At 37.1% G+C, this 22,912-nt stretch overlaps 1 protein-coding gene across 4 annotated transcripts in view; it reads right to left on the bottom strand.

Annotated features, from left to right (window-relative positions):
- Window positions 1-324: 324 nt before the first annotated feature.
- Window positions 325-22,912, bottom strand: part of zgc:66433 (uncharacterized protein LOC321250 homolog) — a 188,262-nt gene continuing 165,674 nt past the window's right edge. For all 4 annotated transcript variants that reach the window (XM_039766271.1, XM_039766269.1, XM_039766270.1 and 1 more), the window contains 3 exons: window positions 10,079-10,276; window positions 8,170-8,266; window positions 325-1,675 (listed from right to left, as the gene is read on the bottom strand). In XM_039766271.1, the coding sequence (XP_039622205.1) occupies window positions 426-1,675; window positions 8,170-8,266; window positions 10,079-10,276 (1,545 nt within the window). In that variant the 3' untranslated portion in view covers window positions 325-425. The remainder of the gene's footprint in view (window positions 1,676-8,169; window positions 8,267-10,078; window positions 10,277-22,912) is intronic.

Below are 22,912 nucleotides of genomic sequence, written 5' to 3'. Positions count from 1 at the left end.
GGCGAGTATTCCAGTATCTTTAATATTTCCTTCCTGACTGCATACCACAGAGACTGTCAGTATTATTTTTAAAAAGACTTAGCTAATTGTGAGTCCACTTTCCTTAAAAAACATAACTCATTAATGTTTGACTACATAAACCTGTTGACTTACCTGACTTATCTGTTGACAGGTCGGGCTTTTTAGGCAGAAGTGGTCTGCTACCACTTGAAGCACCCTTTGTTGTTGATGAGGCGGGAGACGTGGCTGGTTCAGATGAGGGCTCAGGATTGTATTTTAATAAACCTGACGTCCTTCTAAGTTTGATACCAAAACGGTTTTCACTGCTCTGTGACTCATTGCTGGGCATTACTTTAGAAGGTGGACACACTGCAGGCTGGATGGTGTTTGGGTCATCTTTGACTTCAGTTGCACAGGAAGGTGAGCTATCTAGAGAAGAGACCATGTTCATGGAAATCTATGTCATCATTTTGGACTCCTTCAAACTGTTCTGGCATAATGGGTGAAGTGTTGGTGGGGTCCTTCTGTTGACCACTCCCTGAAAAAGACCTCTGCCAAGCAGGAGCAATGGTGAACCTGATTTTGCTGGGGGTCCTTTTCAGAGCCTCTGAATGGCCCGTTATGACAACTGTCTCTTGTTCCTCCTTTTCTGTGTCTGTAAGTTCAGGCTTTGAACAAATCTTTAAAGATAGCTCATCTGCTGTTGAGGATTCCTGGCTTGAGTTAGTTGTTATGGCTTCTGAAGGATCACTGGTTGGATGTTCTTCTGGCAATAAAATCTCATGTGTGGAGACAGGATCAGTACTGTCCTCATTCTGATCTCTGTCCCTACCCATCTCACCATGGGAATCACATGATTCCTCACATGTTTTATCAGTGAGCATTACATTATTTTCATCCAATAAATTGCTTGAAACATTGATTTCTTCAGATTCCTTGTGGTGTTTACCAGAGGATCTGTCTTCCAAAATATTCCCATCATCCGTGTCAGCATGTTCAGTTAAAATATCTTCCTGCTGTCCTTGGTCTTCATTGAGGGGGTCCTCAACAACCAATAGGGAAAGATTGGGACAATAATTGTCTTCTAAACTACAAAAACTGTCAGGTGATTTGGTGACATCCTCCAACAACTCAGTGCTGGTGTGTTCCTTTTGAATTTCTGCCTCAGGTTCTGCTCTGTGCAATAATGAAAATGAACCTTCTAAGGAACTTAGTATTTCCTCTGAAAATGATTTAGCTCCTTCTTCAACAGCAATATGGCACTCTTCTTCTATGTCATCAACTTCAGGCTTAGCATCCTCAGCATTTGTAACCAAGCAAGAATGTGCTTTATCATCCTCCAAGGTTAAAGCCTGCCTAGAGCATGATTCATGCTCTAAGGTACAGGAATCTGCAAGAACAGATGTCACCGACTCTGAAGTCTCCATTGGTTCAAGATACACATCAGAAACACAAATAATATTGGTCTTCAGAATATCATCAGATCCATCAAGTTCCTCCTTTAGCTCCAGGCTTTCTTCATTTAGCAAGCCGTCTTCTGAGCTTTCAGAACTGCTGTCCTTCTCATACTGTAGGCTGTCTTCAGGAAGGCAAACTGGGACATTTGCCTCTGCTTCTGTTGATTCATTGTCCTTGGTGATGCTTTCTTCTGCATTTCTGTGTTCTACAACCATTCCTGAAAGACAGAACCAACTATATTTAATTCTGGCATTGCACCGGTCTTCTCAAGGAATATAAATGTTAGCAAAATAGCACTGGCATTGATGAAGGGTACATGAATTATATATTACAGTTTTCAAAAATGCTGATGGTACTGTTTCTCTAAAAAAGCAGGCTTTGGCAGATGTTTCCCTTAAATGGAAGGCTTTAAGCTAGTTGGTGGTATACCACAACCCTAGCATAATTTTTATTATAAGATCAGTACAACAAAGGCTATGCATAGAACAGCTGTTAAACATTTCTCTTATTTAAAAGTACAGAATGAACTGTGTAAACAACATAAGCTGCATAAGAAAATAAATTAACAGCCAGGCCTTTTGTGGATCGAAGTATGAGAGTCTTGTTCTAGGCATTAGCTGTCCATTTCCTTAACCTGCTAGCCCAACACATGGTGCAGGAAACTGGAGTCTATCATGGCAGAGCTGTGTGCAAGGTAGAAACAAAATTCTAATAACATGGCTGTCTATCGTAGAGCTCACAAACACAAACACTGACACCCACTCTTTAACTCATACTAGAACATTTTAGAAGTCTCCATTTAATTTAATCTGCCTGTCTTTGGGATGTGGGAGGAAGCTGGAATACCAGGAGAAAATTTATGTGAACATGGGGTGAAAATTACCCCAAAGGCAAGCAATGCCAAGTGGACGAATTACTGTAAACAACTGTTTTCGTAAGATGCAGGTTTTGTTTTAGTATCCACACAACCTGTTTTGGATATTCATCAGAAAATGGATGGATGGTCTTGGGCTCTTTTAAGGATAAAGTGTAAAATGTACAGTTTTAATAAATTCTTCTTCACAATGTGGGAGAGCAGGTTCAGAAAATGGATGGATGGTCTTGGGCTCTTTTAAGGATAAAGTGTGAAATGTACAGTTTTAATAAATTCTTCTTCACTGTGTAGGACAGTACTCACAAAGCAAACTAGAAAGATCTGTAAAGACTGTAGCTTCTGCATTCCATTTAAAGTTTAACGTCAATAACCTGCAATGAGACAGTGTCTCCAGGGATCACTGTGAGAAAAAGGGAAAATAAACAGCAGAATAAAAGGATAATGAGAATCATAGTTAGGGTCAAACCAAGTCTGAACCAGGAAGAACAAATCAAAATAGGCAACCAAGACCCTAGAGACAAAATGAGAGTTCAAGTCAGAGGCAAAAAGGGCTCCCAAATGAAAAAGAATCTAGCATTAGGTGTCCCATGTTGAAAAAGTTTTCTTTTTTGAATCCAAAACATGGACAACACAAGCTGGCACTGTGACTCTATTTATACCTTGTTACCGCTGACATAACTGACGTGATGAATGAGATTATGTGATGCAAAACCTGGTCTCAGAAACAAAAGACAAATTAAAAGATAAACTAACTCAAAATAATAAAAAAGCTACAAAAAAAAAACCAAAACAGTCTCTTCTAAATGATAAAAAATGCACACAGATGCAAAATAACAATGGTTACTGGGGCATAACCCACATTAGGCTTCCGATGAAACACCATATTTAATTAATAGGATGAACCAGCTTTAAAGAACAAGAAACCTTTTTACACCTTAAGAAACACTACTAAAACTAAGTTTTATTTTTCAGCATAATCTCATTAATACTAATATACTTGCTATAATGTTGAAGAAGTTTTTCGATGACACTCAAATAAATTGTTTTGTCTTGCTTACGCAACCACTCTTATATTAGACTTGATGTCTTCATCATTGGCACAGTGGAGAAGCCATTCCACACAGGTGCTGAATCTCACAGAGCAGATTTTGTGAGCAGGGGAATCTTGTGAAGCTAGAGAATAGCTTATAGCTTTTCTTGATCATTTACAAAGTAAATCAACAAAATATTGAATGGTTACGTCGGGCTGTTTCAGCATGTAGTCATTTTAGACTACACCCACAGTTGTAAAAAATGTTCATATGATCTTGATGGCACTGACTTGAACCTTGAACTTGTTTGGTGTTTGAAGAATCCCTTATGTTTCCATTATTCTGACTGTGCATTTTGGAGTCTGTTGCTCCAAATCTCAATTTATTTCAAAACTAGAAATGATGAATCTTTATTTTAGTGGTCAGTATTCTGGGCACCTGCCCTACACAAACCTTGCTCATGTTTAATTGTTCATGAGGAATGGATTCAATTAAACCAAAACTAACCTCTTCAGTGTCTACCATCTTACACAGAATCATTCTTTGATAACATTTTCTTCTGTCTTAGATGATACATGCTGGCAGATATTGTGTCACCTGTGAGAGACATCCTCCCATGATGCAATTCTACAGTCAATCTCTGTACATATTGACTACTCAAGAATGAATCTACAAAAGTGAAGTTTGTGCTTGAATTCGAAATTCAATAATGCTTCAATACTGAATTTTCTGGTTTGCTGCTCCCTTGTTGACTTTATATTGAAACACTACATTTACACCATGTAAACCACAGATGCTAGAAACTTTTCATTCACAAATTTTACTTCACAGGAACTAATCTATGGCCCCTTATAAAACAGTACTGTGGAATACTCCTTTTCAGTTCTGGATTTTTAATCATCCCTCACAAATGTCAGGACTATACATATACAATGAAAAAGTGAGGAATGATGTAACATTTTGCCCCAACTGCCCCAAGATAATATGCAGTTTTTATACAGGTATGCTTTTGTGCACTTATATAAATACTATTTAAATACTTTACTACAACCAAATTAGCACAAATATTCAAATGGGATGTTAAGCATGCAATCACATAAAATACAAATTAATTTCCAGGGAAGGGAAAACCATTCCTTGTAAAGTGTGCACTTTCACAAATTGTCACAAACACAAGGTCTGTAATTGAAAATATTCTAAATGTCTTTGGTATTTCTTCTTAAGACAGCAATACTTCAATAACTTCAGTAGATTTACTGGAGAGTAGTTCTAAAAGACCCTACATATCATTTCAATGGCAATCGAAAATTACATTTTATACACAGCATATGGTTATAAATATATGAAGTGGTTATTAAAACTCATGATATACAGAATCAGCATAAAAATGGCTTAGGCTTCTTTATACGGTTAGAAGTTAAGTATAGTTTTGGTGTTTGTTATACTATGAAAGCACGTGTTTAGTCTTCAAAGTAAGTATTAACTGTTCCCTGCCTTTAAGATGCCATTGCTACAGCATTAGAGCAGGGCTGTCAAACTCAGATCATGGAGGGCATTTCTGCGAGTTCTCAGCCCAGCGCTCTTCTTTTTAAACTGGATTCCTACCCTAACTAATCAAGCTTTTATTTTCTGGATTGTATTTTTGTATCTTTGGAGTCAATTCAAAAGTTACAAAATTGGTCTTGCCGAATTTTAATGAAGCACATTTATTTCTTGCTTTGTTTTTTAAGTTTTTCTTTACTTAGTTAGGCTGACACCACTATCAAAGGCCACTTACAACATTTCAGATACAACTGGTTACTTTTCTTTAATTTTTCCAATTGAAGCACAGGTAGTTGAAGTGACTTGCTCATGGTCACGGAGTGTCAGCAGCAGAATATGAATCCACAACCTCAGTGTGTGAAGTCCAAACCCTAACCACTACACCACACTGTCTGCCTGAAAAACCCTGATGACCAAGATAAACTTAACTTGAAAGCAACAGAATGAAGAGTATCTTCATCTTCATTATAGTTTTCATTCTTTGATAACTAGGTGTTCTGCTTATTTAAGCTGTTATTAACTAATGACATCACTAGTGGTTATGGCACTGATCTAGCTTTCCAGCATTGAGTGTCATTTGACCTGGAGTTTCCTCTGCTCACTAACTCATTATTAGGATACAGTTAAGGGGTCAAACTCCACGTACAATGGATTAACACACAAACAAATATATACGATTCAAATTTCTTATGAATGTACATCTTAAATCATTCATCACAGTGCTTTTCTGACTGCAGAATAACAGAAAAAAGACCAGCTAATAAAATAATGGGATCCATTAAAGATAAAATGGCTGAATTACTCTTTCTCTGTCCACTTCCGAAGTGAAGTATACAATGAATACGTTCGGTTGGACCACCTAAAGTCCAGGAGCCGAAAGAAGACCAAGGCAGCTGACCAAAAATCACCCCTTCTTGCTAAACTCTCAAACTATAAGAAGAAAAGAGTGATATTGCACCTAAAAAGGATGGGAACTCTGCCCAAAAGGTTGCTCAGGCACTCTAAGAGGGAAATACAAAATAAAGCCATGCCCACAGCCTTTATAGAAATACATTAATACTGTATTAACATTAACATAACTAGAAAAACATTAATATTAACCACAGTGTAAGTTTTAAAAAAAAAAGTTACAGTATGGCTAAAATTTCACACTACTAGTTTCTTTAGTATATTGGTTTGCTCTATTGGTAATGAATGAATTAGGTCCAATTCAAGCTTCCGATCTATGTTGTTAAAACTAAAATGAATTCTTTTCACAACTCATTTTATAATCATTTAAAATTTATTGAAACTATGTTTAAAAGAAAATCATATTTTCAGACACTGAGGCCAAAACCTCAAAATCACAGATGGAAGCTACATTTTAAAATTAAATTAAAGATTAACTAAAAAGTTAGAAGCACAAATAGATTTTTTCCCTTTGGAAAATGGTTGATTATCCATTCTGGGTTGTGGTTTTAGGACTCTGCCAGTGCCCCTGTACTTAGGGAGTACATAATAGAATGCTAAAAGATAAGATTATGTTTCTGAAATTTGTAATATAAGACTATGAGCTAAATTAAACCAGCTAAGAACCTTAATTACCATGGAACAAAATGAGACTTTACAGTTAATAATAAGAAAATAAAAAGCAGGTTGTTTTATTTGATTTTCATAAAATGTTCACATATTCAGTACCTTAATTTTGAACTCCTCTCTGATGGTCCACCAAATACAGTATTCTGTAAATATCTAAGGGTATTTGTTAATAAATCTAAAATCAGCTTCATGGTCGTCACAATATTAGGACTAAATGAAAGGCTGTATTGCATTCATGAGTTTAAATTTGACCTTTTTTTTATATTTTAAAGAGTTAACATGTACAACCTATACCTAATAATAAAAGTACTTTATACAGTCTTCTTTAGAAACAGAATACAATTGTCCATGTAATGGTAGTCCAATTCAATTTGAAATGTAAAAGGACAGTTCTAATGTTGTAACTCTTACAAAATTTGTGATCGCTTGCCTCTTTTTCCAAAAACTTTCAAACAGGGTGCAGGGCTGCATTTCTGCAGTGGAATAAAATTCTACATGAATAACAATTTTTTCTTGAGAATATGGTATAGATGTGTGATCTTCTTTTTACCAGTGGTTCACAGATAAGATATTTATGCAAATCAATGAAAGTACAGGGTGTGTCTTTGCAAAGGAATAAAGTTCTCAGTGAATGATACATTAATCCAATTCTTTTTTATTGGTACATGTTGACTCTTGTCTAATAGTCTAATAATTTATTTAATTCTTAAAAAACTTTTAAAATATACAGTGACAACAAGTTAGGGAGGTATAAGGGAGATTCTTCCAAACTTTTTTGAAAATATTTCACTTCACAATAAACACATTAAACTTATATATTGAGCTTCAAACCTATCTATCTATCTATCTATCTATCTATCTATCTATCTATCTATCTATCTATCTATCTGTCTGTCTGTCTGTCTGTCTGTCTGTCTGTCTGTCTGTCTGTCTTCAACAGTTTTGAAAACGTACTTGGCAATAAAAACTGAAGCTGTGGTCTTGAAGGTTGGCAGTACATTCAAGTAACTGGAAGTCTCTTGACATGAGAGGATCTCTCACTGTCACTGGCACTACTTGCCTTTCTTTTCCCCTTGTCAGAGGCTTCATGTTATTGACCACAAATATTTGGCAAATGTACAGCATTCCAGTGGATGTTTTTGTGCAAATCACTACAATGCTGAATTTGTACAATTATGAGATGGTCATCTGCATTGGCTGAACTGACTTTTGGAAAACAACACAAGGAAAGTGGAAAGCGCACAGGTGCCATGTACCATGACAGATAATAAGTAGGCTGATGGCTCACCAAATGTATTCCCGAACTCTTCTTCATAGACTCTCGACTAGGGCCCTATTTGTGGCTTTAAAGTGTTGGGGTGCTTCTGCCCATTGTGCATGCATAACTTTGGCATCATGTAACTTATTTATTTTGTCACCCCTTACACGAAGGAGACACTGACATGTGCTTGCTGCCACTTCTCTCAGTAAGTGTCACTTTTTCTTAAAAATGTAGTGTAAGTGAGCTGTGTTAATTGTCGTCTAAATAACACCTTAATATCTTCTTTACATTGAAGTCATTCAGTAATGACACCGACTAAAAGTGTCATCATTAGTATTGATTTACTATGTTTGCAACTTGTACAAAAAACAGAACTCAATGAAGTAGGGTAAAATGTAATTTTAGGAGAAACATTTAATGCTTACCTTCTTCTCCACTTGACAGATGAATTGGCACCTGTTCATCTGTTTGTGGAACTGTACCAGAAGAATCTTTTTTCTCACAGCTTCCCAAAATCTCTCTCTAAAATTACACAAAAAGGTGATTTTAAAAATATGAAATAGGTAGAATTTATCATTAAAACCACTAATTATATGTGCTCTAGAATCACAGAAATTGAGTAAATAATAATTGGGTCACAATTCCCACAAGCTATGAAGTAGCCTTGCATGGGGTGCCACCCCATCACAGTAGCAATAATGGGCTTCTGTAAGTCTATCAGTTGATACATTATACGCTATAGCCCCTTCCATAGTTTACAGCGCCCAAGTCTTTTACATGAACAGCACAACAATATGCAGTGTGAGCCAGTGTTTTATTTTGTCTAATGGAAGAGTATATAATATCACTTGAGTTACAAAGGAAGCAAACTTTGGGAAATTGGGATTTGATTTAGCATCCTTTAGCTTTTAAAGTCTACCTTCTAATCATTAGGTAACACGGCTTTAAGCCACTTTAATTGTTATATACATTAGTATATTGTAATGAATTAATGCTGAATGATAATTCCTGAAAAATATATATTTTAATATTTCCCTACGAATGAGTTCAATCATAATATGTGATTGATGCCATGGTGACAGTCTGGCTAGCACTATAACTTCACAGATCATAGCCTGATCAATGCCTGAGCACTATCTAGGATGTGTTTGCACTTCTCCCCACATCTGACTGTATTTTTCACCAGACTCAAGTTTTCCACATCACCAAAGAAGTGCAGGTTGGGTTAATTAGAGAGTTAATCATAATAATTAGCCACATGTGAGTCTGACTCTGTGTGTGTGTGCGTGCATGTGTGTAGGTGAAAGTGAGCCCTGGCGACCTGTCCATGGCTATTTGCTGCCTTGTACCCAGCACTGAAAGGAAAGGCTCAGTCCATCATATCCCAGAACTGTATTAAGTGTGTTTGAGTATATTACGATATGTTATAATTTGGGATATTTTACACAATGATAGTGTATAAAAGATATATTTAATCACTGAGAGTAATAAAAGGTTACTAGCTTCCAAAAACTTAAGTATATACCTAAAAAATGTCAGCTTTCAATACAGGAAAAAATATAATTTGTGCAAAAACAGAAATTAAAAAATAGGCTTGACCAAGCAACGATATTCAATTTTTTTTATCAGTTCAAGAGACTGCAATTAAGGCAGCCAAACCAATAATTGTGAGTGGTCTGGAAAGGAGAACTGCATGACTTAATATGCACAAGACTACAGATACAAATGTCTGGCTGCACCATTCCATGATTTAGGAAGGATATACTTCATTTATTAACATTATCTTACAACACTTGTCCAGGTAAAATGCTTGAGTGAGTCAAAAGTAAACACTAACTTAATTTGATAAGAATTTTAATATTAACACAAAATACATTTTAATTAATGGCTATTTATTTCATTTGCTTCCAACTCAAATGGGACAAAAACATGTTTTGCTCTCAACTCTAGTTTCCTGGAAAGGATCTCTTAATTCTTTGTAAATTGAAAACCAAGAATTATGAGTAGTCTTAGGGACATGAGCCAGACTTACAAAGGAAACAAATCTGGTCTGTTTAATAGAAAATGAATTCTTAACTCATCTGTCCCTGACTGACTGGGTTGACAGGAACAAGGTGAGTACTAGCAGTCTGGGCAGGCAATATGGCTTAAGAACTGGACTAAAAAAACACCAATGACTTACTATGTGATAAGAAAAGTAAATGATTGTATTGTACAGTAGTTCAGTGTTTGTAAAGAGTCTTGGGATAGAATTCACTATGGAATGGTTCTATATAAAACCTATGGTTATTTGTCTGTAATGGCACTGGGTTCTACTTATGAAGATACTCTTACACTTGCAGGCTTCCTTTTAATTCGGGCTTTGTGTTTAACGTTGATCCTGTGCTTGGCGGCTGAATTATCCAGACATGCCAGAGGGCTGGCTGGGGCACTGAAGTCGGCGACGAGAGATAGACTGCTTGGTGACGTTGGAGTTAGAAGAATGGAAGGAGACATAGGGCTGCCTGGCCTTGATGATGTTTCCAAAGACATCTGCAAATTGACAGAATGCAATAAAAATTAATAAACAGTAAAATACAGAATTAATGACTAATGAATCTGAGAGCTACACTTTATTTATGGTCAGGACATATTTTTTAAAACCATAAATGGTTTCTTAAATACTTCCAAATTATGGCTGGGGCATTATTATCACATAATTACTATTCCATTGAGCAAAAATACTTAAGCTATCCTTTTGATGAAAATACTTTGAAGAGTATTTCCAAGAGAGACTCTTGGATCAACTAATATTTTATTGAGGCTCAGATATAATGAGTCACGTTTATTGTCAAAATCCCAGTTGGTCAGGCAGATCAACAGAATTCTTATTTGGCTTTACTGGCTAATATAGTTGCTTGGCATGCTGGGTACAGACGCAGGCTAGTGCCCTGGGAGCTCGGGGGGTACAACAGAACCCCAAAACACTATTTAGGAGACACTTTTCTGAAGACCTTTCCTAAGGTAAGTAATATCATAGTATGGCTCACTGAGACAGAGTGCACAATATAATATTCACACCAATTAAACTTTAAGACTTTCTGTACTACTACTCAGTACTTGTCTCACTTTACAAAAGTAAAAAAATTTGTAAAAGAATGATAATAATATAAAAAAAACACCAATTTAATTGCAGCCTAATTTGCCTTTTAGTATAAAAATGTATCTAACACACAATAACTACATTATGTTTATTAGAAAATTAAGGAAATTTATAAATTGTTTAAGAGGAAATATGATAGCGATCATAAACATGCTGTTTTACACACGAAACCAACCTACAGTGAACGTGTTCTTAATGTGAATGTTGTAAGAAACTATTTTGAAAATGTACTGTTCTGCCAATCAAATGGAAGAACTAACCAATGCAAAGGGCCAGGAGATGCATAAGAAACAGTCATAGTCAAAATGGGGGAGCAGAGTGTCCACACAAGGGGCCTCATGTATAAACAGTGCATACGCACAAAAATGTTGCGTACTCCCATTTCCACGTTCAAATCACGATGTATAAAACCTAAACTTAACGTAAAGCTACACACATTTTCATGCCAGCTAAAACCGTGGCATACGCCTCGGTTTTGAAAACTGGCGTCACCCAGCGTCAAAGTGGTGCTTTTGTTCAAGTGCGGTTTCCCTTTCTTTTTTAGATCCACATCCCTGACGCAGCTTTATCATATACACTGAAATTACAGTAACTGCATATTATTTATTAGTTTAAGGCATCTGATTGTAATTAACCTGTAACAATATAATGGTCCACAGAATAGCCAAAGTATTCCAAATACCATAGCTCCTTTAGCGTTGTTACTCTCACTGCACTTTCTTCTTCATCTTTCAGCTGCTCCCGTTAGGGGTTGCCACAGCAGATCATCTTTTTCCATATTACTCTCACTGCACCACTCGGAGTATTTATATCACTGTATCTGAGTTGGGAATCACAGCTCTACAGCAGTTGATTGGAGAGAGAATTATCGATATACAGCATCTAGCACACACTGCCTGAGCCATGCTGCCTATTTGAACTGCTCTCATGCGAGAAACGCTTCAGAGCCTTTCCTGTACGGACCTTGCAGTTCAGAAACAGTTTCATCTCAAAAACTACAAACGCAATCAATCAGTCCATCAAGTGCTCCTTGTAGAATTGTTTGTACTTGTAAGTACAATTACCTTACTGTAAACTTGCGATACAGTTATAATATTGCACAACCTGAGCCACTTTATAAAGTGTGTATTTACATATGATGACAATATCATTTTTAGGATGAAATGCAGTAAAATATGTTTATTATATTATACAGATAAAACTTTAACTTCATTTAAATAATCTGGTGCTCCTTTCACGGATTGTTTCTGCCTTGCACTGCATTCTTGCTGGGGCTGGCATGACAAGGGAAGATGGATGGAATAACTGAACATGTACTACGAAAATATTTCAATGTTCCTTAAAAATTTTGAAGAATCGGCGTTCTCAGCTTACAGATGGCTTAACGTGTATTACACAGCTGATTGTGTGGTGATTGGTTATTTGGAGAAAGAAAAGGAAGGACAGGAATTGGGGGTTAGTACGTTTGAAAGAGACAGTACTGCTGCAATAAATTATTTCATCAAAGGTCGCGTACGGCGTAGCAAGCATCTTGCGTGAGGCATGAACAATCACTGCGCCACCGTGTTGCCATGTTTAATGGTAGGCTATGACTTGCCTTTTCACTGCAACTTTGATATCTGACAACTTCTTTTTTATTTTGGGCACTGTGCAACTTTGTGAAATTGAGCTTTCGAGTTTCTCTGACACTCTATGTCACTCGATCATCAAGTTGTTTATACCACTGTTTAAACCAACAAATAGTACGTTTTTCCTTGCCTCCAATTTGTTTTTGCTGAAATTCTTCTATTTTCCCTCGTGCTTTTGCCATTGTCTTTTCACAGAACGCTGAGCCTAAGGGCTATTTATATTGATTTGCATTTTCAAAGGCGTAGTTTCCTCCAACAGTCCAAAGACAAGTAGGTTAGGTGCATTGTCGATCCTAAATTGTCCCTAGTATGTGCTTGGTGTGTGTGTGTGCCCTGCGGTGGGCTGGCACCCTGCCCGGAGTTTGCTTCCTGCCTTGCGCCCTGTGTTGGCTGGGATTGGCTCCAGCAGACCCCCATGACCCTGTAGTTAGGATATAGCGGGTTGGATAATGGATGGATGGATGAGGTATAATTCTGGGAGGAGACAGGGCGGGACAGCAGGCGCGTGCACATGCGTTACTTTTCACTTTGACCAGGATTTATGGAGTGGAAGAACATGGAAGTTGGCGAATGCGCAGATTTATGCATCTGGATTTTTTTGTGTGTACACACATTTCTGCTTTTGTCCTTACGCCATGTTTTAGTGTGAATTCTGCGCAAGGCATAATGCATGAGGCCCCAGGAGGCAGAATATAACTATTACGAAAGCCAAATAGTAAATTGAAAAATTCAAGTCAGAAAAACACAGACAAGTCTAAGCCTTGAAAACGTTTTAGAACATTCCTATGTATTGTAAACATAAGGACAACAAGGAAGTGTTATCTTTATACTGCCACCGCAGTGGTTATTGGAATTTAAATGACATCTTGAAATCAAAGTAAAAATCACCACATGTATTTGCTTCCCACCATCGAATGCCTCTGTTTGTAATTGCCGAGTAGGCAAGACTTCTGTGCATACAAGCCAGGAATATTTGACTCAAATCCAAGGTGCACCAACCTTGCCACATTATGCAATATAGAAAGTGTATACAACATTAATGTCATTAATGCAGAATGGCAATCAGACACTGAAAAGACTTGTGCAGCTTAATCAAAACTGGGTGTAACAGTACATCCTTCTGTCCCTTCAAAGAAGGCTGTAATATTGGATGGGTGCACATGCAAAAGAAAGATGAGATAATGTATAAATAACCTATATGTTCACATTCTTCTGTTTATACATGTAACTTATATCCTTAAAAGCTTGTTGTATATATGCTTTTATGCTTACATAACCCCTTATGTGAAAAATACTTCTTAGTCACAATATTTTGAAAATAAATGAAGTATAAACACACTAATATGCATTAGTGAATCTGTGCTTTTTACTAATTAAATTAAGCTAAACTATACAAATCACCCAGAATTATTACTTTCACATTGATTTCATTGCTTAGGTTATTATATTAATATAAAAAATATTTTTTAAATTGGTCCTTAACTTCATCAGTAAAAAGGAAGACGTGAGTTCTACAGAGCCTCCAATATCCTCCTTTTGAAGTTTCTGTCTAAAAGGAAGATGCACTCATAATAAAGTGCAAGTCTTCACGGGACACACTCTCCCAAAAAACACGTCCACATCATTACAATGAAAGGGGTGTCATGCGGACAGCACAAAAATCCAAAAAAGGCTATGAACTTTTATTATAAAGAATTGATGCAACAAAAATTTTGAAAAAAAAAATCTATATTTTAAAATAACATAGTAAATGTAAATGTAGTGCTCTTTAAGTCACAATACCTACAGGTGACAGATGCTACCAGCTACAGTAAATCTATATATTTTGGTCTTCACATTACATAAATGGTATGAAAGCACTAAACAAAGCAGAGAAAAGAGCCCCTATCCAGTTTACACAATGAGGTAGGATTAATGGGAGTTTATGCGGAAGGATTAATGGAGTTTATGAGGAAGGATTAATGGAGTCTAATATTTTCAGGTTAATAAAGTAGAGACTAGGAGGAAGTACAATAGAAGTGGAACTCGCTGAACTCCAGCAGGAGCAGCATAGGTTGCTCATTGAGGAGCAGTCCTCAGGGGAAGAAGAGGAAAAGGCGGTTATAAAAAGTGATGTGATAAAAGCCATCATGGAAAAATGTGCCATGAATTTTTTCGAGAAGAACCACCCTGACAAAGTAGTTACGAACAGATTGATAAACATGATGAACGACAATGTCATCTAGCTTTTCCGAAAAAATTTAATGCATAGAAAAAGGCAAGTCACATTAGACCACTATTTCGCGAAGTCTGATCCACCAGCTAAACAGCTAAAAACACTAGAAACCCAAGAAATCACAAGAGAGAAAACACCTGAAGGAGAACATCCCTCCATCGCGGAGCCAGACTCTCCCTCAAAACTGTAACCTCCTCTCCACCCAGTTCCTCCTCACTTCCTTCATTCCAGAACTCGACTCGTGCAAGGTTAGTTTTCTTGGTTGTTTATGGTTAGTTTTTGTATAAATTATGAATTTTTCAAATTGCAATCCATACAAAGCAATCAAGTTTTTACAAAAAGAAAAATTGAGTTAAGAACAGGTCGATTGCGTTAAATTTAAGGCTTGTAAACATACCTAAATTAATAAATTCTCTGTGCTTTATGAACTTATTTTAAAATATTACTGATTAGATCCTGCCATGTTTTCAAAAAAGTCTGTACGGATCCTCTAACTGAGTATTTGAATTTCAAATAATATAACACATCGGTTTCCCACTGACTTAAAAGAGGAGAGTTTGGGTTCTTCCAGTTTATCAGAATAAGTCTGCGTGCCAAAAGTGTAGTGAATGCAATCACAATTTGTTTGTCTTTCTCCACTTTAAGCCCCTCTGGAAGAACCCCAAACACAGCTGTTAATGGGTTAGGAGGGATTGTGAGTCCAAGGCTGTCTGAAAGGTAATTAGAATTTTTGTCCAGAATAATGTTAATTTGGTGCAGGCCCAGAACATGTGACCCAGTGAGGCTGGGACTTGGTTGCAACGTTCGCAGGTTGGATCATGCCCTGGAAACATTTTGGAGAGTTTTAGTCGAGACAGATGTGCTCGATATATAATTTTGAGTTGTATAATTGTATGCTTTGCGCATATGGAGCTCGAGTGAATTCTCTGCATTGCTACTTTCCACTCCTTTTCTGATATATTAATTGAGATATATTTTTTCCCAGTGTCCTCTTGGATCTTTGAAAGGGGAGGGATTGTAAAATGATTTTATATATTGTAGAGATGGAGTCTAATTCCTTGAGATTGAGCAATATTTTTTCCAGCATGGATGAGGGTGCAAGATGAGGAAAATCTGGAAGGTTCTGTTTAACAAAGTTCCTGATTTGAAGATAGTGAAAGAAATGTGTAGCTGGAATGTTAAATTTGGAATGTAATTGTTCATAGGATGCAAAGACGTTGTCTATATAAAGATCTCTAAGCAAGTTAATTCCAAATTTTTCCAGATATTAAAACTGCATATGTTTGTGAAGGTTGAAAGAGGTGGTTCTCTTGCAGAGGTGCCACAGATAGAAGCTTCTCCGTCTTAAAATGCTTTCTACATTGGTTCCAGATTCTAAGTGAGTGGAGCACAATTGGGTTATTAGTATATTGCCGATAGCGTGTGTTTATTGGAGCACAGAGCAAGGAATACAAAAAGTACTGCAGGATTTTACTTCTATTGCGGTCCAAGCCTGTGTATGTTCTTCTATTTGTGTCCAGGTTCTTATCGCCTGTATATTTGCTGCCCAGTAATAAAACTGGAAGTTAGGTAGAGCCATGCCGCCTTCTGCCTTTTGTCTTTGTAGGGTCGCTCTTTTGATGCGTGGATGTTTTGAATTCCAAATAAATGAGGTTATTGTTGAATCTAATTGCTTAAAGAATGATTTATTAATGTATATTGGATGTTTTGAAATAAAAAGGAGCTTAGGAAGAATATTCATCTTAACAGTGTTAATTCTTCCAGCTAGTGTGAGATGAAGGGTTGACCATCTATGCAAGTCTTGTTTAATTTTTTCCATGCAGAGCGAAATTTTGTTGATAAGAGCTTTATGTTTACTTGTGATGTTTACCCAGGTATTTAAACTGTTCTGCAATGATAAAAGGTAGGGTGTCTAATCTAATATTATATGCTTGAGAATTCACTGGAAAGAGTACACTTTTATTCAGATTAATTCTGAGACCAGAGATCTTTTGAAATTCTGTGAGTGCTGCTAAGACTGCAGGCACAGAATTTTCTGGGTCCGATATATACAGTACCATATCATCTGCATATAATGAGATTTTCTGTTCCAGTCCTTCTCTGCTAATCCCCTTTATCTGATCAGTATTTCGACAATGTATTGCCAGTGGTTCAATGGCAATCAAACAACAGTGGTGACAAGGGCATCCTTGTCTAGTGCCACGTTCTAGTTTAAAGTAGTCTGAGCAAATGTTGTTGATGCTAACTGAAGTTTCTGGGTTTGTATACAGTAATTTAATCCATGCACAAATGTTGGGCCAAACCCAAACTTCTCCAATGTAGTAAAAGGTATTTCCATTCAATCATGTCGAATGCTTTTCTGCATCCAATGATAATAATATTTCTGGGGTGTTTGATTTAGTTGGTGAGTATATTACATTAAACAGGCGTCGAAGATTTGAAGATAAGTGCCGGCCCCTAATAAATCCAGTTTGGTCTTGTGATATTACGAGGGAGCACTTTCTCCATCCTTCTAGCTATGATTTTAGAGAGTATTTTAACGTCGTTATTCAGAAGTGAAATTGGTCTGTATGATGCACATTGTAATAAGTCCTTATTTTGTTTTGGAACAACAGTGATTAGTGCTTGGCGAAAGGTTTGTGGAAGAGATTGGTTATCTCTTGCTTCTGTAAATGTTGCTAATAGGAGGGGAGCTAGCTGAGCGGAGAATTTCTTGTAAAATTCTGCAGGGTAGCCATCAGGGCCTGCTGCTTTCCACCTTGGAGTGACTTTATAGCATCTAGTAATTCTGATAATGCCAGAGGTTTATCAAGTTCCTCCACACTAAAAGCGTCTATTTGTGGTATCTGTAATGTATCCAGAAATGCATTAGATTGTGTATTGTCTTCTTTAAACTCAGTAGTATATAGGGATTTATAGTAGTCTCTGAAAGTGTGCATTATATTTTTGTGTTCGATGATTTTATCTCCGTTCGTGTTAGTGATTACCGAGATTGCGTTTGCGCACTTCTTGCTTGTGAATTTGTTGAGCTAAAAGCTTATTAGCTTTCTCTCCATGTTCATAGTAATGATGTCTGGATTTGTAGATTAGTTGTCAAGAGGTTTAATTCTGAATGTAGAGCCTGCCTTCTCCTATGTAGAGTCTCGCTTGGTAGTCTGGCGTGTTCTTCATCTATTTTAGTAATTTCTCTTTTTATCTCTGCTACTTTCTTGGCTTCGGATTTATTTCTGTGGGAAAGATATGAGATAATCTGTCCTCTTAAGAAGGCCTTAAGAGTTTCCCAGAGTATTCCTGCAGAGATCTCAGGGGATGTATTTGTCTCTAGAAAGAATTTGATTTGTTTGGATATAAATTCAGTACAATTCTCGTCAGCTAATAGAAGCGGGTTGAGGCCATCTGGGGGTGAGTGTATGGGGCTTAGTAATTTTAGCTCCAAGATCATAGGTGCATGGTCAGAAATAACAATAGCATCGTATTTGCAAGATTTAATCTTAGGCAAGAAGTTATTGTCTATAAAGAAGTAATCAATCCTTGAGTAGCAATGATGTACTGGTGAGTAGAAAGAATATGTTCTTGAATTTGGGTTTAAAAACCTCCAGGGATCTGATAAGTTGTGATCAGTTATAAACTTTGTAATTATCTTTGCGGTGTTAGATGCGTTCCCCTGTGGAGGAAGTCCTATCTTAAAGTGGATTTAGAACACAATTAAAGTCCCCAGCCATTATAACTTTATGAGTGTTCAGATTGGGAATGGATGCAAATAAATTTTGTATAAATTCCTTATCATCAACATTAGGTGCATAAACATTTATCAAAATCATTTTACAGTTAGATAAGTCTCCCATGACCATTACATATCTCCCTTCAGGATCCAATACTACATCTGATGCTACAAATGGTACTGTTCTATGTATGAGAATTCCCACACCTCTAGTTTTCTTTGTAAAACTAGAATGGAACATTTGGCCAGTCCAGTCTTTTGCAGCTGGAACTGATCCTTGCTTAGTTAGTGGGTCTCCTGTAAAAATACTATTTTAGCATTTAGACCTCTTTAATTCGCGATTCAGGCCTTTAACATTCCAGCTTACAAGTTAACTGTCCCATCATGGAGACACTGATTCTGAGTTTTTGATGTCATTTTATAGTCTTAACTGGAAGTGAGACAGCTTTAGGTCTTAATTTCCTATTTCCCCAAAGTTGTTGCCATGCAGCTTATTATTACGTTGGTAGTTATAATTATAAAGATTGAGATAGATTAGGTATAGATCAAGCCTGCTCTCTTTCTCTCCCCTTAACCCCCACCCTCCCTTTTGCCTCCCCAAGTGAGGCTAAAATCCACTTCACACAGTCCCAGTCCTCTGACATACCCAGAGACAGAGCACGTCCAAAGCAAAACAAGCCCCAATGCAGCAGATAGAGATATCTATTATCAATATAGTCTTAAAAAATAAAAAAAGAATTTTGCACTTAAAATATATATATAGTCTTCAGCAATTTTAGTGCATTAAGATGATACACCCAGATAATAAACCCGGGGGGTGGTGTTAAAATGTGTCCAGAATAAGCATAACAAGTCTTAATGCAGTAATAGCAATAACAATAAACCAAGGGTATGATATTGAACAGTCTCGTTTAGGGTAGAGATTAAATAATTAGAAAAGAAAAAAAAAAAGAAAAAGTAATTAAGCACAATAAAACATAAACAGATAGCGCCTAGTAATACTAAGTAATAATGAGAATATATGAGAATATATGATGATAAAAACCCGTATTTTAAAACGAATAGATCAGACAGTAGATTATTAATCCTTGCTTTATCATTAACCGCCATGACTCACTATTATGTATCAGAATAGTCCTGGGATCGGCTTTCTTAATTCCTTTTCTGCTTCTTCCTTGCTAGCAAAGACATAGAATTGACCCTGCCATTCCACTTTCAGTTTTGCGGATACAAGAGGCTGTATTTGACGCTGGCTTGCCGTAAACGCTGTTTAATGTTGAAGAAGGCTGCGCGTTTAGTAGCTGTTGCTGGAGAGAAGTCAGGGAAGATACGAATGTGGTTATTTTCATATATAATATCTTCCTTGTTTCTGAGGAGTGCCATCACCTCTAGCTTAAATGATAATCGTTCAAAATGAACTATAAAAGATCTTGGTCTGGGTCTAACGGTGTTTGATCCGCGTACGCAATAAGCCGCTGCTATCTCAGATTCTGCTTTAAAGTCGGCCCCGATTATTTTAGAAATAAGTTCAGCTGCGAATTTCACAGGGTTTGAACTTTCTCGATTCTCAGGCAGACCTTCAATTCTGACATTATACCTTCTACTCCCATCTTCCAAAGCAGCCAGTCTGTCTCCGAGTTTTTTGCATTCAGAGCTGACATTTACTGCTTTTTCCTCGGCACTGGCAGCTAAATTTTTGGCCATTTCAATCCGATTTGTGAATGTCTCCTTGAGATCCTCCAATTGATCAGTAAGCGTGCTCTGTTTAACCGAGTTTTCCTGAATGCGCTCTTCAATTTGCCTGTTTCAACTCCTGTCTCACCTCCTGTCTCATTTTTTTGCTTGCCTTTGCCCTTGCTTTCTCATTAGCCTTTGCGCTTTTCTTTATATCTTGCATGAGCTCAGCGAGCAACACCTTCAGTTCAGACAGTTCAATTGTGCTTTCTTGTACCGTAGATGAAGCAGCAGACTCTGCTGTAGCCGGTGTCCCCGCTGATCCCGGCTCGCATGAAGTAATTGAAGCCACGGACTTCAAGGCCCTTTCCAGTTTCAAGTGATTTTCTCCGAACGGCGAGCTATCCAGATCTGCACTCATGATCGCACCTTCGCTCCAAGTTTCGATCTCAGCCAGCGACGATGTAGTGGACCGTGGTCCCGAGGAGTCTGTACTTTCCCCCATCTGATCCAGGTCTGTCTCAGAAAGGCTGTATCTTGAACTAGGATTTGCTGATCTTAGCTTGGGTGTAGCTTTAGTTTTCGATTCTTTCGGACCCCCCTTCTTGTTGGCCATGTTTATATGTGCTTACATATACTGTAGCAGTCCCCCTCGGGTTCAATAAATACAGGATATCTCAGGATAATAAGCAAATAATATGAAAAATAACACCGCTGCTAGCGGAGCTCCACTTCAGAAATCCATCTCTCGCATCGGACGAGACCAACTCCCCCAAATGTTCATTTTTTTCCCCTGTGCTTAAAGTACATTAAAAAAAGTGTTTACAACAAGCGGCTCGTATCGTGAATTCTTGAAATGTTACTTTTCTTGGTTGTTTATGGTTTTTGTATAAATTACACATTTTTCAAATGTTCATTTTTTTCCCTGTGCTTAAAACTTATTTTAAAATAGTGCTTACAGCAAGCAGTTTGTAAGGCTATAGCATGAATTCTTGTAATGTTACTTTTCTCTGTTCAAGGTTTTGTCAGTGTTATTCAATGTTTTTACATTTAGTTTACTATTAAACTGTGCATTCTGTGGTATAATTAACTATTTTTCTGCTTAAAAATCTTTAAAAAAATATATTTACATGCAGTCCATACGGTCTGGAACAGATTAATTGTATTTAGATACAATCCTATGGGGAAATTAATTCAGGTCACGAACAAATCGCGCTGCGACCAGAGTTTTGGAACGAATTATGGTCATGACCCGAGGTTCCCCTGTACCTCTGACTGTGAATGCTCCAAAATAGTTTCAACAGTTGACCTGTGTAATACTGCACATCTCCAAAGCATCTGCCTGTAGAAATTTGCTTACCACAAATAAATTTCAATAAACAAAAATCAATTTGGAGTTAGAGGCTAAAAACAAAAATTAAAGGAGCCAAACTCTTGTGTTCCATTCATCTTAAGCAGTCTTGATGCTAACCAGAATCAAATAGAATTGGCATTGCTTTCCAACAGTTAGCTACGGAGTGTAAGGTGAAGCTGACATAACACACCATTATCAAGAGATCACTTCTTTATAAAGAAAATCATGCCAATGCTAACAATTAATAAAGATGATCACTGGATTAACACAATGGCTGATATTCATTTCAGATAATTTTGTCATATTTACAAAAAAGTAAAGAATCATATATTAGTATAAGATTAAAAAATCTAGTTATTACAACAGACTGTATTAATCTAGCAGATATACAGCATGTAGCAAATGACGGCGACTCGCCAAGACAAGTAGTTAGAGAGTGAAGTAAAGTGAAGTAAAGTGAAGTGAAGCCTGTAAATGGTAAATATAATAACAAGTGTTTAATCAATAAAATTAGGAGTAAAAAATTAAGTAAAACACTCAATTATCATGAGTAGACAATCTGAATTTTCTGTATTAAATTACAGTTCTCATCAGTTATTCTGGTGTCGTTAAGTACAAATGGAGTAAAGCTTGGAACCTGAGGATATTCTAGTGGCCATTACCTTCTAAACAAAGTGATAAGGTGAAATTAAACACAACAGCACAATTCCGCCTCAGTATGTTTTTATTGTTCAACCTTTTTCCAAAACAAACAGCACTGATTTCATACGTTTATGCAATGGGAAATTCAGTGCTGGCCACAATCCAGGAGTACAAGCAAAACAAACACCAAAAACAACCCACTATAGAAGCCATTGTTATTTTAGCTTCAAGTGTCGTCCATCTGTTTCTTATTGATGTTGCAAAATCAAGAAACAGAAAATTAAATTAAAAAGGGCCATTGCAAATTCTTTCTCTTTTTAATTGTAACCCCATGACCTATATTCAATTGAGCCTCGCATTTCCCGCATAGACAAGCTTCCGCAGTTTTCTACATCTGGCACTCAACACTGAACTGGACACAATTCTCTTTGGAAGAGAGAACACTTAACGATCCCGGCTCTGGCTACCCTCTCATTTGGGTCTTGCGGGTTAACAAGAATTGCAATCAAAATGTTCTGGCAATGGGGACTGCGGACAGTGATGGAAAAAGTAAAAAAAATTTCAGTCTGCTTCAAACATCATCACACAATCCAACGGGAACTTTATACTACAATTCTTACGCTACAAGAAGGTTCCAGAATTCCCTCGGTGGGATGTCCCTGCATGCCGCAGCCCTTCATTGAGGATTACCCTGCAGCTTTGTTTCCAGCTGCATCCAGTAGGCTTAGCTCCATCTCCCATGAGTGATAATCTGCCTCATCAAATAGATTTATTCACCCTGCAATTTAAGCA

Source organism: Polypterus senegalus, chromosome 10 (genome assembly GCF_016835505.1).
Source record: "Polypterus senegalus isolate Bchr_013 chromosome 10, ASM1683550v1, whole genome shotgun sequence".
Classification (NCBI taxonomy): Eukaryota; Metazoa; Chordata; class Cladistia; order Polypteriformes; family Polypteridae; genus Polypterus; species Polypterus senegalus.
The sequence above is the reverse complement of the archived record's forward strand: the minus strand, read 5'-3'. Positions and strand labels throughout refer to the sequence as shown.